Source organism: Camponotus vicinus, unplaced genomic scaffold (genome assembly GCF_025532165.1).
Source record: "Camponotus vicinus isolate PSW18456_S1 unplaced genomic scaffold, iyCamVici1.0 SCAF_3, whole genome shotgun sequence".
Taxonomy (NCBI): domain Eukaryota; kingdom Metazoa; phylum Arthropoda; class Insecta; order Hymenoptera; family Formicidae; genus Camponotus; species Camponotus vicinus.
The window spans coordinates 8,335,546-8,353,522 of record NW_028141967.1 but is presented as its reverse complement, the minus strand read 5'-3'; the positions used below and the strand labels follow the sequence as shown (position 1 = coordinate 8,353,522).

Genomic DNA, 17,977 nt, shown 5'->3' with positions numbered 1-17,977 from the left:
ATCGCTACAACAGCAACTTCCTTAGGGATAAACTTTTTCTCCGCGTTGCGGAAACCCTCAATATCGACGACTATATCCATCTTACGAAAAACTTATGCGATTTGGCGTCAAGCTCTATACGAAACGACGTCGAACGTGTCTCCAACTAAACTGAATATTTTTCGAAACGTTACGCAATGATGTCGGCGATTTGAGCGAAGTGGAGGGGGAACAATTTTATCATCTATAAAAAATCTATCCCGAAAAATCGACGATGACCTGACGAGACGAGTCGATTTCTATGACATTATCGAATTCGGCATAAATAATACAATTAACCGTCTCAGAAAGTGCCTTTACGAATCGCACTTCTAATCGTAAACTACCATGTTTGACGAGATTCCAATGTCCAGCGCAATTAGCAGATCAAGAGTAAGATCAAAAGCGAATAAAGTATATCCTTTGAAATAATCGTCTCTGCTTATAGAATTTCCTTCGTTCAAAAAATGAATACTGGTTCCCGAGAAAAGCGTTTGATAAGCTTCGATGTAAAACGGTTCCTCCTCGGAGAAAGCTGGTTGCAAAGATCTACTGGGAATTTGTGTGCCATCGACGTACAGCGAAAAGAAAATTCCGTGGTTTTTGAAATTAAACGGATTTAATTTTCTGTCACCGTTAAACGCTTTATTACTAACGAAACCGACTATTATTCGCTTCGGTAATTGACTGAGTATTACATTATCTAACGATTCACCCATAACACCACTATGAATCGTGAATGTTTTAACCTCGACTCTCGTGAGCGGATACTTGGCTGTAACTTTACTCATCATTCTAGCATGCGCGAGTAACAAACCCGAGCTTATTTTCGCTCTTCTAACGAGCAAGTAGCATCGAGAATATGAATTTTTGATGATCTGCTACTTTTCATGAAACAGAACGAATCTTTTGAACGAACGAATCTCAACCGTACTTCTACACCGTTAATTAAAAATTTGTCTTGATGGAAAACGTCGCAATGGAGATGTCCTATGAGATCTAACGCCTTCCCTCCGGAAATGTAACGAGCGCGTCTTGCGAGAGCGAGATTGCCGGGATTGCCGGGATTGGCGGGATTTGATTCCAACAGATCATTCATGTGTCCAGGTGCATCCATGTCCCATAGACAGGAAGTTAGATGGGAAGTTTTTGCGGGTGAAGAATAATTTAACAACGCCTCTATGTACGCTCGGTACGCGTAAGCGTTGTTTGGAGGCGACACGAACTTTTGGTTGAAATACACGTCGATTTGATTGAAGATAGAATGAAGCAAATGATTTACGGGGCCTACGGATACTCTTTCGGCGCTTGTTCCTGAAATCTGTCTCGCGGAATCGGCGATTGTTTCTACGCGTAGACGAAGACTCAGCATGGTGTGCGTGAGATCTAAGTATTCTTCTCCGTGTCCGGGGATGACGAATTCTGTCGGCGAGTCGTCCGAGAGAGAGGTCACGGGTTTGTAATGAATCCATTGTGAACTTTCGATGTTAGTTTGCGTAGGTGGTAGAGAGAAGAGATCGAGTTCGCTCTTTAAACACTTGCTCGAATGCGTGTGAAGAAAAGACATATTTCTTTATCGCAAATTGTTCACTGTCGTCCGTGTCATCATCGACGTTAAATTAGAATGCTTCGAATTTAACCGCTTAAGAAAATATATCGAATACAGTGCGCTTTTTACCGATTTTACGTCGTTTCGCAGACGTCTTAAGTTCATAACCGTATGACTTTTCTTCTTCTTTTTATTTCTCTGTGTTTTGGTACTCGTTCTTTTTTTCCCAGCCGCTTTGATTTTCTTACTTGTCCGTCGACACTTACGAGACGATGTTATTGCGGATCGAGCGATATGATTATCAAGCTCGACAAAAGGGAACTGAACTACATGCATTTTCGCATCAGACTTATATCCCGAGCCCTTCATTAGACTACTTATTTTTTTCTTTAACTTATCTCTTGAGTTTGTCTCGCGATTCTTCAAAACGGTGTTTGACCGATTCCTTAAATGGCGTATTATTTTCGACGTCTTCGATTACATTAACACCGGCTCGTAAAGCTTCTTTCTCCACAGCTCGTACGGCTTTACTTAAATATGGTAGTACGCGTCTGAATAATCCCCCGAGAAAACTACCGATTCCGTGACCGCGTTGATAGGGCGATCCGACGAAAACTCGCGGAATTCTGCCGCCGCGACCGCCTCCGTTCTGTAATTCGTCGTGATATACCGAATAATAGTCCATTAATAATAATAATAATAATGAACGGTTAAACGCGCTTTTTCTCTTTCGCAGATTCCGTGTATTTTATAATATCTAATCGATACGTCTAAAGTGCAAAGTCAACGTTCCAAATTCGAATGGTATACCTTCCTCCTGTTGATCTCTTATATGTATTTCGATTGTTCGGAAACATGTTTGACGCAAAGCGATGTATTGTGCGAGCGAAAAATGGCTTATCTGGGTAGACCAGATGCAAACGAATAATCATTTCGAGCATCGAGCGCGACTATTCGAAGAAGGGGCGATTGTACATCACCCATGATATAAGGCTCGCAAATGTCGCAGTAGACGAAAAGTTTGTCGGAAATGCCTCACGTCAAACTAGCTGGTTTGTCGGCTATTATATGGTCATCAGCCTCAAGTATAAAAAGAAATGACGGGAAGAGTGTGAGCGTTTTTTACCGTCTATAATCGTCAAAACCGAGTATTCGACAAAGTTTGTCGGAAAAATATACGAAATGGTCCATGTCGCATTTTTCTTCTACACAAGAAAGTTTCATAACAACTCTACCTCCGACTTTTAATTCCCAAACGATATGCGAGTTCACGAATTTGGACGCGTAATTCATCGATTCTATAATATCGTGTATACTTGAATAAACGCCTGCCGGTACTTCGACATCCTCTGCAGAAATTATTTCTTCGTTCTTCCTTTTAACATTGAGGAATTTTATTGTACCTTCTCCAGAACGTATATGTAAAAAGCTACACGGAAACAGGATCTCCATGAGCGCTACTTCCCAATGACCGCTTAAGTCTATATGTTGAGGTAATTCGGTGGTGAAACACGTTGTTTTATTTTCCGGAAAGTATCGCATGCTACTGTTGCTCGGGAGGATTATGTAAAATTCTTCCCCTCTCATTTTGATATTAAACTCGAGGCTGGTAAGTCCAAGAATCGAATTTAGAAGGCTATCCCCATCAACTAACTAGTAATTGTTTATTGTTACCCTGTCCCTTGGTTTTTATCACGCGGTCTACGATAAATTCTCCCTCTCGCAAGTCTTTAATAACATGTGTTAATTCTTGCTCGTAAAAAATCCCGTCTATAACCTCGCCCTGTAAATCACTTAGTTCGTATACAGGAGGTCTTCTCCATTCGAGAACGTGATGAATTCGAAATATTTCTTCGCTCCAACCTGCCTCGTATCCTTTCTCAAACGCTGCTTTTGCTCTACTGATGCGTACGAGTTCACCCGCTTTGCATTTACACTTTTGTTTGCGTCCGCGATTTTTTTTCCCTTCAGCATCATCATCATTGACATTCCAACGTCGATTCATATTTTCTCGCGCGATACGCGCATTTTTCAACGTAACGGCCGCAGGTTGCATTTTAATGCTAGAATGACGAGTATGATTGTAAGCATGAACAATATCCTGCAAAATATCGATATAATGACGTGTATTTTTATGCGTAAAATAACGTCACATCCTCTCCTTAAGTGTTCTATTGAAATGCTCGATTATAGCTGTTTTAATATCGGGATTACGAGCTACACAAAAACAAGTGTTTTTTTCTTTTAAGAATTTTTGTACAGCACTCGCGATAAATTCTTTACCTTTGTTGGTTTATAGGTATACAGATAATCGTTTTTTGTTTCTTGATAATATGCTCTGAAAGTCTTTTATTACGCACGCCGAAGTTTTATCGCGTAAAGGTTCTACCCAAGCAAATTTGCTAAGCACATCGATAACCACTAGTAGATAGGAATATCCGTCGTTATAATTCTTAAGATTACGAAGATCGATCAAATCCGCCTCCCATAAATCATCGATATTTGTCACATTATAATGTGAACGCAGAAATTTTCGACGTACTGGACGATGCAGCATGTACGCATTTTGCGATTTAAGCCAGTCGACAACCTCGTTACGCGAGAAATTCAGCTTAGCCGCTCGTGATAAATTGGCCGTTGCAGAATAACCCGCGTAGTGCGAAGGATCGTAATATAATTTTTCGAGTTCTTATTAGAATTTGCTCCAACCGAATAAACCTCTTGCTTTCTTTGTCGGGGAATTCTCGTCCTTACTTGCTAATGTTTTATCGGCCTTATCCTCATCGGCAGATATAAATACCGAATCTCCTTCGGATATAACCGTTTCGTTTAACCTGCTTCGTGAACGACGAGTTTTCGGAGTGGAAGTAACAGGTGCTAATTCGCTGGTTTTAATACGACGAGCTAGTTTGCCCGCATGTAAAAAACTACGATTTCCTATGAAACTGGAAGGTGTATTTATATCGTGCAGTAATCGCGCAAACTGAATTCTTCCGATTGCTTTTACTGTTTTTCTCTCGCGTATCGCGTCATTTATGAGATCCTTAATATTCGAACCCGTTACAACCGCACCGTTTATAGTTACGAGCTTTTGCCTATCCGAACTGATCTTTGACGGCGGGGCATCGAGCAAATATTTCAATAGCATGTGAGCTTCGTAGCGATAAGTTTTCGGCACACTTTCGATTATATTTATAATCATTTCCGCCAATTGATCGCATTTTTTCCCGAAACTATTAGCGTCGCCTCCATCTCCAACACTACTAATTAAAGTATGCGTAAATTCATCGGTATCGTCATAGTCAGTCCATGTCCTCGTCTTCAGCTTTATCATCGTCGTCGTCGTTTAAAGCCCTGCGCGAATCTTTGCGAAAACGTTTTTTTGCATCACGAACAAAGTAAAGATAGCGTTGAAGTACTTCTTTATACATTTTCCATCTTTCACCCTCATCGGTGGGAGTCGGGAGATTAAGAATACGACACATCTCCGCATCGAGTCGCGATAAAGGGGTTCCCGGTGTTCGTACAGATTTATTATTAACATTTTCCTTATTACTAACATTTTCCGTATTAACATTTTCCGTCTGTTGATTTTGTTGCTGCTTTTGATTCGATGCATTTTTTCGAGATTTTCCGTGGAAATTAAAACCATTTTTTTAGCCTTTTCCATTCTTAATACTTTTCCAAATATTATTTTTTCCTCACAATGGATATAAAGAATTGTATTTTTTCACTCGCCGATAATTCGTGATAATAAAGCAGCGAGTATAGGACCGATAATATAGGGTAAAAATCCTCCGCGTTGTATCAACAGTTTTCTTTTAGTCTTCAAATTACACTGTTTTACCACGATGCGTCGTAGAGTCGTTTTATGTTTGGACTAGTGCTTTTTTTCGTTAGATTCGAGCGGTACGTTACCTTCGAGCGTATTGAAAATACACTCCTGGATACACTACAAATTTATTGTCGGCATCGTGTAAGAACGCCGCTCTTTGATTTTTTTTCAAATAGCATAGAGTTTTTAAGAGACACAAATTCCTCTCTCCGATGCAGCGGTTTGCGGTCTTTATTGCGCTATTCGATAAATTCCTTGATGTCGCCGTCGATGATGTTTTCTTAGGCTCTGCTTTTTTCACCATTGCGCCGTAATCGCACAACTACAACTCGCGGGTGCGAATACCGTTCTTTTATACGCTTCCGGCTCTAATGACTGATTTACGAGGTATGTAGACGTAATGCAGAGTATCCTCCGGAAAGATACACGTGCGAAATCGGTATTCATCTGGAGTCGATTGTTTCAAATCGAGCAATAAATATCCATGCGGCTTCGAGGTAGCGTCGTAGTACGCTTCTTCCATAAATTTTGGATCGTCGGAATATACCTGGCGTGCTAAATGACGAATTTGCGCGCGATCGCGTGGATTTTTGAAAACTACTATATAATTCGCGTTGAGAGATATGTCGCGCTGCTTGCGGCCCTGATGGAAAAGATTTTGCGAAATGAGTATAACGCTGAGATTCTTATGATAATTTCCTTTGATAAATAGACCCACGATAGCGTCGCACGAAGATGATTCCCTTATAAGATCATCGATTATCACCAATTTCGAAGAAAGCGCATCGTTAGAATAATCTTCCGGACGCGGTAACCCTTCGTGAAATTCGATTATATTTTTCCTCGTTTTTACTAAAGCATTATCACTATATTTGCTCTCGCTTTTCTCTTCTTCTCTCTCACCAGTGTCGCAATGTAAGCACTGATACGCATCTTGCCACTCGGCGTAATAAAATAAAATTCTCTCGAATCGGACATCGGACATGCGGGATAAATGTCGAAGAAATGTTTTCACGAAAATTGTTTTTCCGCATCCCGTAGGACCGCAGACGATCGACGTCCAAGAATGTTTCCAGCGCACGTCCATTATACAAAATAATCGATTTCGTATTTAGGAACAATCTCATAAATGAAAAAGTAAACGATGATATTTATCAACAATAACCTAAGTAAAAAATGCGCATGCTCCTCGAATATTATTTGCAGGAATGTAAGAAGAAAATAAGCTTATTCACGGGGGGCTCCATCCGCGCCGGCCGCATGCTCGCGCTAGCGTTTTCTGTTACGCGTGCGAGCGGAAAGCACCGCTGATTAGTCGATACACAGTGCGCGACCCCGAGTAAGCGTATTCGCGCGAGGGTAGGCTCGCATGGGAGTGGCTCATTGGCGCACAGTACAATTTGACACATTGCAATTGCACACTGTGCTATTAGACACATAAGATTTCGCACCGTCCGATTGGACACGTTACATTTGCACACCATACACAATTTTGCATAATTTGAAATACACACACATGTATGTAGAAGACTTGACATTTTTTATCAATTTATTAACTTTTTATTTTATAAACGAATGACAAATACAGTTCTATTGCGCACAATTCTTTTGCGCACAGTTCGGTTGCGCACAGTTCTTTTGCCCACAGTTTTTTTTGCGCACTCCACATGGGTTTGCAAATTTCCATGCTAAGCGAGGTTCAACCTGAACCTATGTGTCTAGTTTTTTGATAGTGGAGCCCCCCGTAGAGGGGGGGCGAAACCCACTGCCTCCACGCATACTCTTTTTAATATGAAGTGGTTTCACATGGGTTTATAATTTTCCACTCAAAACAAGGTTCAACCCAAACCTGTGTGTCTAGTTTTTTGGTAATAGAGCTTTTTTTATAAACCATTTTTCCTTCATTTTGACCTTGAAGATGACCTTGTCGCCAATTTTCATTGTCATATTTGTAATCAGTACGTCAAAATACAATATTATACGAAATTTCAAAACAATCGGAGGTATGGGATTTTCGGAAGTTATCCACAAACTGTACGTAAACGAACTGTGCGTAAAAAAACTGTGAGCAAAAGAACTGTGGGCAAAAGAACTGTGGGCAAAAGAACTGTGCGCAATCGAATTGTGCGCAATAGAACTGTGCGCAAAAGAACTGTGCGCAATAGAACTGTATTTGTCATTCGTTTATAAAATAAAAAATTAATAAATTGATAAAAAATGTCGTCTTCTACATACATGTGTGTATATTTCAAATTATGCAAAATTGTGTATGGTGTCCAAAAGCAACAGTGTCCAATTGAACGGTGCGCAAAAGATGTGTCCAAATGAACGGTGTGCAAATGTAACGTGTCCAATTGAACGGTGCGCAATTTTATGTGTCTAATAGCACGGTGTGCAATTGCAACGTGTCCAATTGTACTGTGCGCAAATGAAGGCTTCTCGGCTCGCATCAGCGACTTTCGCGAGCACCAACGCTAATGAGTTCAATTGGTTCTCCATATACGCTTATAGTAAAAATAAAATGCTTAAATTCTAGAAAATATATTTTAAATCGTTGTATCGTCTAAATTACAAAATGCCTGTATATACACGTATTTTATGAGTCAGTCGATAGCTCTCTCAGACAAATACTATCCCTCGTGATATAATAATAATGTCTAGAGATTCTTAAAAGCTTAAATACACGTTAAAAAAACTAGAGACATCCAATAAAATAATCTCATCTTAAGATAACCGTGAATGGTTTTCATTTTAAAATAGATCCGTTATATTCGCAATAGCGATTAAGAAAACGTCTTCATATTTTCTAAAACATTCGGTTATATGGCCGGTCATCTGTATATTTATTCTTTAGATTATTATTTTCGAGTTTTACAATTCTCTTTCTAAATAATTTAGGAAGATATGGAAAATATTCTCATCTTGAATCCACCCTAGCGAAACCCTCATCCTAAATCGACCTATTTTTTCTCATGTTGAAACAGCATATATACCGTAGCGACTAAGAAATCTGATAAGATTTCACATTTTTGAAATTAAACATTCGGATATACCCCCGCACGTAATATTTATATCATTTAGATTTACAAGTCTCTTACTAATTATTTTAGAAGGTTAAGAAAAATATTTTCATGATAAAAAATCTACCCTAACGATGCAACCGGTGTTGCAGACCGCCATACTCGACCGGAACCCGGAACCGGGACCATCCGGACTAAGTTCAAGGAGATTGCCCAGAGAAGGATCTATCACTAAATACAAGTCGGCGGAGAGGACAACGAAGGTGGGCCCAGACGGGAAAACCGTACCTTTCGTGACATTGATGAAAATCAAAGACCAGGCTGATGACGAAGAAGAGCCTAAAACATAAATATATAAGATTATCATATATGTATAATACAATAAATATAGATTATATAATAATAACTAATGTAAACAGCGAGTATGTTATCCTAACCACGAATAGAGTATATTATATGTACTATCCTAACCGAAGGAGTGCGAACGGGGAGCACTTAAATAGAATAACCCGAAATAAATGTAATTTAATTAAAAATCGAAGAAGTGCAGAAAGTGCACAAAAGAGTAAATATAAAAGTGTAGATATTTTTATTATAGAAATACACGTACGAGACTATATAAAGTACATAGGCGAAAGCGCGAATCGATTAGAGTAATATTAAAGAAAAGGTGCACGAAGTGTATAAAGTACAAATAAAAAGTGCATTCGTAAAAATAAGCGAATATAAAGGATTCGAGAATAAGAATACGTAATAAGCCTATAAATTACTGTTAAGGTAATATATGAAAGGTGCAAGTGCAAGAATGCACAATTGATTAAACAAATTATTATAAATGTCAATCAGCATAACTATATGTATTGCGTGTATATAAATGTACAAAATTATTATTATTCGTTTAAGTAATGCTAAGCATATTAAATAAGCATTATAACATAAAATGTAATCTGCGAACAGAGACTAAGTCCCTGCGGCGCGCCACTGCGCAGGAGTCGAGAGCTTTTGTGCGCGACTTCTCGTGAGATAAAGAACTGAAGACAGTTTATAATATTACGAGAAAATTAACAAATCGCGAACTTTGTTCCGCGAACACCGCGAAAGTGTGTTGTATAAAATCTAATTATTCACGCTGTATTTAGTATTTAAATATATTTGTTATATAGTTTTAAAAAAATCAGTGTTGTTTAATTCCGCGTGAAACGTGGATATTCCTGGATTCTGCATCTGGTAAAATAAATCCGGGCAGATCTGAAACAGGAAAAAGGATTGTGAATAATCTCAAAGATTATTTGAATAACTTACCTGTGGGAAATCCTGTGGTGTGATCCAGTGGTGGTTTCTTCATCAGCGGTGGAAGTCCAGGACAGCAACCTGTCCAGCGGCGACCTGAAAAGAAAAGGATTGGTGGAAAATTCCGCATCCATTGTTCGACACGTCGAGACGTGTTCGGCGGCCATCTTGTGTGGTGTGACGCAGCAGCACGAGGCGAGAGGAAAATTCCAAGGACCTCAACGCTGTTTCCTGGTTTTCGAGACCAAATTCCTTGCTTGTTATAGAGTCAAACAAGCTGGCGACCGTTTAAATTCTTAAGGTAAGAGAAATTATCTTCGGAAAATTTATCATCTCATCTTGTCGTCCGGTCACAACGAAACATCCTTAAATATTTTTCCCGTGGTGAATCACCGAGATATAGCTTAGAGAAAATTTTTAGAAACTAGAAACGTTTATAGAAGTTTCTCGGTATTTTTTCTTTGATTATTGTAAAATATTTTATTTGAACACGCGTTTATGCTCACTTCTGCGCATATTATTTTACCCCACTCTTTTTAGATTTTTTTGAGGGGAGAAGCAGTAATACATGGTGATTCAAAATAACCCTATTGTCCGTGAAATGACACATTCTTGAGTCAATTCTAAGACGATTTTTCCTTTGGCAAAATTTCGTCCGACGCTTGGTTTTTGAATTATTAAAGGAAGTAATTAACTTATAACGGGACGGATACAAGAGGCAAGGGTGGCGCGATTCACCGTCAGACGCGGGTGCTTACGCAGGGCGCCTGCTGCGATCATCTGATCGCTACATACACACACATGCGAATACATACATTCTCATTCTCTCTCTCTCTCTCTGCCTCTTTCTCTCTCTCCCTCACTCTCTCTCTCTCTCTCTCTCATTTGCTTACTCACTTGAAGTTATTATTACTCTTACTTAAATTATTATTTACTTTGTACTGTTTTTTTTTACGAGAGAGGGGAAAATGCATTTTATGCATACTCACAGGCCGGTCCGGTAAGTTATGTGGGACTCGAGTACCAAGTCGAATTATCAACGATATCCTCGATACTCCCTACCCACTAAAAACCCCTCTCTTTCGCGAATTTTCTCTAACACTGTTTATTTGACATCCCGAAATCTGTTTTCACACAACACCAAAGAATAGTTATTATTACCTTGTTCGATGCATTGCTGTAATTTCTTGAGAAATGAATTTTCCGACAAATCATACTTTCACTCAAATTGAACGTAGATATCACGTTCTAAGGGACAGAGATCCACTCTAAATAATTAATCGAAAGTTCTTTTTTCTTTTATAAACTGTATTCTTTTATAAACTTCAACATAATCACATTCATTCACTCACTCGATAAGATGAGAAATTTACCAATGACTATCACTAATCACTATCAATCACTGTCGAATAATCACTGTTGGCAATTAAAAACCACTCGATTAAAGAAACACACGCGCACATACGTTATTACACGACGCGATGACGCGACAACGCGACGATATTTACCCGGCGACAGCAAATAGTTTTTGGTTACGGTAGGTTAAGGTACTAACAGCGCTGTCGAACGTCAACATGTGTTTGATTGAAGAACCTACCGTAACTTACCATAACCAAAAACTATTTGCTGTCGCCGGGTAAATATCGTCGCGTTGTCACGTCGTCGCGTAATAATGTATGTGCGCGTGTGTTTCTTTAATCGAGTGGTTTTTAATTGCCAACAGTGATTATTCGACAGTGATTGATAGTGATTAGTGATAGAGTCATTGGTAAATTTCTCATCTTATCGAGTGAGTGAATGAATGTGATTATGTTGAAGTTTATAAAAGAATACAGTTTATAAAAGAAAAAAGAACTTTCGATTAATTATTTAGAGTGGATCTCTGTCCCTTAGAACGTGATATCTACGTTCAATTTGAGTGAAAGTACAATTTGTCGGAAAATTCACTTCTCAAGAAATTACAGCAATGCATCGAACAAAGTAATAATAACTATTCTTTGGTGTTGTGTGAAAACAGATTTCGGGATGTCAAATAAACAGTGTTAGAGAAAATTCGCGAAAGAGAGAGGTTTTAAGTGGGTAGGGAGTATCGAGGATATCGTTGGTAATTCGACTTGGTACTCGAGTCTCACATAACTCACCGGACCGGCCTGTGAGTATGCATAAAATGCATTTTCCCCTCTCTCGTAAAAAAAAAAACTACAATATAAAATAATAATAATAATTAAAGTGAAAATGTATAATAATAAAAAGTAAATAATAATTTAAGTAAGAGTAATAATAACTTCAAGTGAGTAAGCAAATGAGAGAGAGAGAGAGTGAGGGAGAGAGAGAAAGAGGCAGAGAGAGAGAGAGAGAATGAGAATGTATGTATTCGCATGTGTGTATGTAGCGATCAGATGATCGCAGCAGGCGCCCCGCGTAAGCACCCGCGTCTGACGGTGAATCGCGCCACCCTTGCCTGCCTCTTGTATCCGACCCGTTAATTACTTCCTTTAATAATTCAAAAACTAAGCGTCGGACGAAATTTTGCCAAAGGAAAAGTCGTCTTAGAATTGACTCAAGAACATTGTCATTTCACGGACAATAGGGTTATTTTGAATCACCCTGTATAAGCGCAAGGACAAACCGCGTATTCATTCGAATTCTGTCGTTAACAGAAGTTAAGCCTCGAGCGAAGAAGAAAAATTCTACACAAATACGCTATATCATATTGTTGTTGTGTCTATTCTTTACATAGTACACTCGAAAGTTAATAGCAATGGCTGGAACGACGGAAATAGCCAGTTTTGTGAAATCCGCGCACGTTTGCGATATTAAGGAGCCGGGAAATGGAGACAATAAAATCGGCAACGGTGGAAGAAATCGATATTTGTTGCTATCAACAACATATGGACTTAATTCATCCTTCACTAAGAAGATACAAGTGGGATTGCAATCGACGAAGGAAGACTGCTTCGTTCCAATTGTTAAATTAACGAGCAATAATGCCGATGGGATTTGTCTCAACTCCGACACGTGACAGCAATTTCAAGCTTGCATGGATCATATGAGGCAGTATTTGAACGAGGATAAAAAAAGAACCGGATTAAATCCGATTATTATTAACAATATTACCATCAACTTTACTAGCGCTTATGGCGCGAGGGCTATTCTAGTGGCATACAAGGAAACCACTGAATATTCTGCGACTAATGGCGAGAAGGAAGAACAACTTCCGTTGAAGAAACGAAAAACTTATAACACCGCTATCGTGATGCAGAAAGTTACTTTCCTCGGCTTGGAAAATATTATAAAATGCGTGGATACGCATTTGTCGCAATTAGTTAATATCGTTGATACTGTCGATACATGTGCTAAATATACAGGGTGTCCTAGACCACCCGTACACCCCTTTTCTTTCAAAAACTAAGCATTTTAGAGAAAAATGTTTCAGACAAAAGTTGTTTGGTTTCGAGGGGGCCATAAGATGGTACCATTGGTTTGACCTTGAAGAGTCATTTGAAGGTCACGTGAAGGTCACTTCAATTTTTTTAAATGGAATACCCTATATATTTTTGCACATTCTTGTAGCTCATCTCGAGAGCTTTCCGAAACACTATAATTAAGTTAGTTTTCATTAAGTTCTTTCCGTGTTATGAGGCTTGAAATAATTTCTTAATTTTACGTAAATCATAAAATATCTTGTAAAATATTCATTTTTCGATTATCTTACCTTAATACTTTTATGTACAAAATAATAAGAGGAATCAATTGGTGTAAAAGAAACACAGTTATTTTTAAGAAAAAATATGTAATTGTTAATTACATATTACATATTTTTTCTTCGAAACAACTGTGTGTTTTCTTTACACCAATTGATTCCACTCATTATTTTGTACATAAAAGTATTAAGATAAGATAATCGAAAAATGAATATTTTACAAGATATTTTATGATTTACGTAAAATTAAGAAATTATTTCAAGCCTCATAACTCGGAAAGAACTTAATGAAAACTAACTTAATTATAGTGTTTTGGAAAGCTCTCGAGATGAGCTACAAGAATGTGCAAAAATATATAGGGTATTCCATTTAAAAAAATTGAAGTTACCTTCACGTGACCTTCAAATGACTCTTCAAGGTCAAACCAATGGTACCATCTTATGGCCTCCTCGAAACCAAACAACTTTTGTCTGAAACATTTTTCTCTAAAATGCTTAGTTTTTGAAAGAAAAGGGGTGTACGGGTGGTCTAGGACACCCTGTATAATAAACGAAATAGAATTAAAACTTCTCTCATCGTATATAGATTTTGAAATTATAAAACTCACAATTAAAGGAAATTATGAAGAAATCGAACAAAGTGTCCGAACAGAAATTAATAATAATTTAACATTTTAGATGTATATTTCAGCATTGTATTTGTAGAGATACTTTCGCTTAAATTTAATGAATTTCTCGTACGATTTTACAGAAACGAAAATTTTATGAAAACCAATAAATAAATGTACATCGATAAAATGTAATAATAAATATCAAGTTTTTCTTAAAGAAATTTACAGAGTACTTTTTACTACGTTTTCAATATATTTCTCAATATCTCCTTCTGTCCTTTACTGCGAACATGCAACACGTCTTGTATTATTATTAGCATTAAATGAGTATTTTTTCTTATAAAGAAACTAATAATTTTAAAAATTTATTCTACTCGTGTAATAGCTATGGTTGACGCAAAATAAAAATCTTTGAAAATGAAATAATTACAAATTTTTTTATTACGCTTAGTTTTTGAGAAATCATATGCGTATACCAATAGTTAATTAAGGTAATTAGAAAAATGCTTGGTGTCAGTTGCTTTCTCGAAAAACAAAATAAAAAATCAAATAGATTATTCGTGATACGATGAAAAATATAATTACAATACGGTATGACTACAAGAAATTTCAAACTTCTACATTTTTCGGACTTCTCCGAGCGGCAATAAAGGTTTGTCTGGTTTTCCTTTTTTGAGTGGGGAGGAAAATATATAAAATGGACAACGTTTATCCGAATATAAGCATTTTCGAGATTTTCTTCGCTCGAGGAAACTTGTACGATTTCGGTTGCGTGTTATTCCTTTGAGGAAAAATGGCGTGTAATAAAAACTTGATATCGAGATGTGTAAAATTGGCAGCGAATTTATCTCCAAAGATAAATTCCGTGAGTTACATTTCCAAATTAACGGAAACGAGTGAACATAATTATAGTGTATTTTCAAGTTTCGCGTGTGCCTGCTCCGATACAATGCTTGGTGTTTTGTATAAATTGGGGCATTTCGGCGCCGACGCGAAATTGTTAAATCTCGTCGGCGAAATAATTAGCGCACGAAGAGCCTTGAGAGAAGACGAGAAATACGAAGAAGAGGAAGATGTAGGTGGACATGTAACCTACCTACTCCAAAACTATAGCAGGATTCAGTCGACGGATAATTATTTTACTTATTTTATTTATTTTTACTTTTGATGAAAGAATACTGTTATAGTCCGAAAGACTATAACTAATTATTTTATTTTACCTAACCATTAATAAATTTTATACGCTTTAGATGCGATAGAATGTTCGCGAACCGCGTAAAAACCGCTACCTCAGCGAACCACGCGCGAGTTCGCCGGAAACGTGAAAATGCCAACGAAGGGATTCGACTTTGAACATCCTTCGTTTGCACTTGGACTTGACCGCCACGAAAATCTTCCATGACCATATATGGTCATGTCGCTAGGCGATCCCCTCCAAAACACCCCTAAAATGAGGTGTTAAAAACCGTCCACCGCGGGTCCGCGGCGGACAGTCGTTAATAAAAAGTCAATTGATAAAGAGTACGAATCTGGGCTAGTTACTATAACACTTAAAATCTAACGGAACGAAGGAAAAGGCGACGGAAAGAAACTCGAAACTCCTGAGAAGGTTTAACTGAAATCGAGACGATTACGAGTGTAATTGAATATATTTGTATGAGTGATATGAAGAAACAATAAGAAACGTAAAAACTAAATTGACGGTCCCGAGGCCTATCTGCATTATCTCCGGCTACCCCACAATCCGTGTCGCTCCCGGCACAACAATACGAAAAATCGCGATTATAAAGTTAAATATTTAATTACTAATTAATCGCAGGAAACAATAATCCCGCGAGAACAGCGACAGTGCGATCTTCGCGTAGACGCCGCGCTGAGGAAGAACCCGTGGCAGGTCCTTCACGTAAATTTGCATGTAATAAAAAAACGTGCTAATTTTTCTCAGATAGATTTTTCGGTAGTAATAAAACTAATAATCAATACTATTATAATAAAAATATTCTATATTTTTATTATAATAGTATTGATTATTAGTTTTACGCGATTACTCGAGGAAAATCCGGCGATTCCCGTTGTCGTTCTTGACGACAACGACGAAGAAAACATGGACGACGACGACGCTGTCGACATCACATACGCAGTCAGCATTCCTGATAGCGAAGTGTCCTCGCCAGGTAAGACGATAATGTAAAATTTAGACTAAAACGAAAATCCGAATATAAAAGTATTTTTAAAACTTTTTAAATTTTGTTTCTATAATATTAAATATTCAAATCTTAAAATATTATTAGAATTTCTGCAAGAGATGGAGGAACGCGAGAGAGTGGAGATTAATGAAGAAGAGCTAGAGGAGAGCGGGGAAGAAGAAGGAGAAGAAGTGCAGGAAGAGGAAGAAGTGATAGAGGTGGAAGAAGAAGAAGAGACAGAGCGGGAGGAAGAGGAGGGGAATAATGAAGAAGAAGAGGAAAATGTATACGCTCCCTCCAGAGAAGGTAACTTTATTAATTTATTTCTCGGTATATTTTTATGCTCGAATTTAATCCAACAAATTCTTAATTTTTCTTTAGAAACTCGTCGCTAGGGGATTAGCTATTCCTCAGAATATTAGTAACGAAATAAAAAACAACGAATATTGCTAAAAGGGTGAGTTATTTCGTTGTATTAGAACATTAATAGTACGGATTACATTCGAGTATAAAAATATAAAAATAATAAAAATAATATTAGGTGCGCAACTAAGTTCCCGCTGTTTGTCAATAGATTGCGCCACCAATAAGTGTTGGTCGATTTCGACATATCCAAAACGTCATGAACCAAGCTTAGACATATGGTAAACAAACCGTTTTGACACAGTAGTGATTTTGTTTTGGCGTCATATACTTTTGGTTGTGTGAAAATGTCTGATTTTGTGCTAAATAATTGTCATTTGCGGGAAGTGTTGATTTTCTTCTTTCATTCGAAGAAAACGGCGGCTGAAGCGCATCGAGAGCTCCATAAAGTTTACAGAGATGCTGCTCTAAGTGAAACAACGTGCCGTGATTGGTTCCGTCGCTTCAAAGACGGTGATTTCGATGTTGACGACCGTCCGCGTGAAGGAAGACCAAAAACCTTCGAAGACGCTGAATTGGAGGCATTGCTCGATGAGGATCCATGCCAAACGCAACAAGAGCTTTCATCAGCATTAGGAGTTACCCGCCAAGCCATTTCCAAGCGATTGCATGCGTTGGGAATGATTCAAAAGCAAGGAACTTGGGTTCCTTATGATTTGAAGCCAAGGGACGTTGAGCGTCGTTTTTTCGCCTGTGAACAACTGCTCCAGCGGCAAAAAAGGAAGGGTTTTCTTCATCGCATCGTGACGAGTGATGAAAAATGGATTCATTACAGCAACCCAAAGAAAAGAAAGTCATGGGGACTGCCCGGTCATGCTTCTACGTCGTCGGCTCGGCCGAATATTCACGCTGCGAAAGTTATGCTGTGTATTTGGTAGGACCAGGTCGGTGTTATTTATTATGAGCTGTTGAAACCGAACGAAACCATCACTGGGGAACGGTATCGACTTCAATTGATGCGATTGAGCCGAACACTGCGCGAAAAACGGCCACAATACGAGCAGAGGCACGAAAAAGTGATTCTACAGCATGACAACGCTCGGCCTCACGTTGCCAAACCCGTTAAAACCTACCTGGAAACGCTCAAATGGGAAGTCCTACCCCACCCGCCATATTCCCCAGATATTGCGCCGTCCGATTATTACTTGTTCCGTTCGATGGCACATGGTCTGGCTGATTAGCAGTTCCGCTCATATGAAGACATCAAAAAATGGCTTGATTCGTGGATAGCCTCAAAAGATGAACACTTTTACCGTAACGGTATTCGAGCTCTGCCAGAAAGATGGGAAAAAGTTGTAGCTAGCGATGGGCAATACTTTGAATGATTCATTTGTAACCATTT

General features: G+C 38.3%; 1 protein-coding gene across 1 annotated transcript; it reads right to left on the bottom strand.

The window, feature by feature from the left end:
* Nucleotides 1–841: 841 nt before the first annotated feature.
* On the bottom strand, nt 842–1,585 carry LOC145968448 (uncharacterized). Its single transcript, XM_083093903.1, has one exon. It carries the CDS (start codon nt 1,583–1,585, stop codon nt 842–844), a length of 744 nt encoding a protein of 247 aa, XP_082950029.1.
* Between the last annotated feature and the right edge of the window lie 16,392 nt (nt 1,586–17,977).

Excerpts from the sequence above, each read along its gene's own strand:
- LOC145968448 (XM_083093903.1), bottom strand. The coding sequence starts at position 1,585 with ATGTCTTTTCTTCACACGCATTCGAGCAAGTGTTTAAAGAGCGAACTC.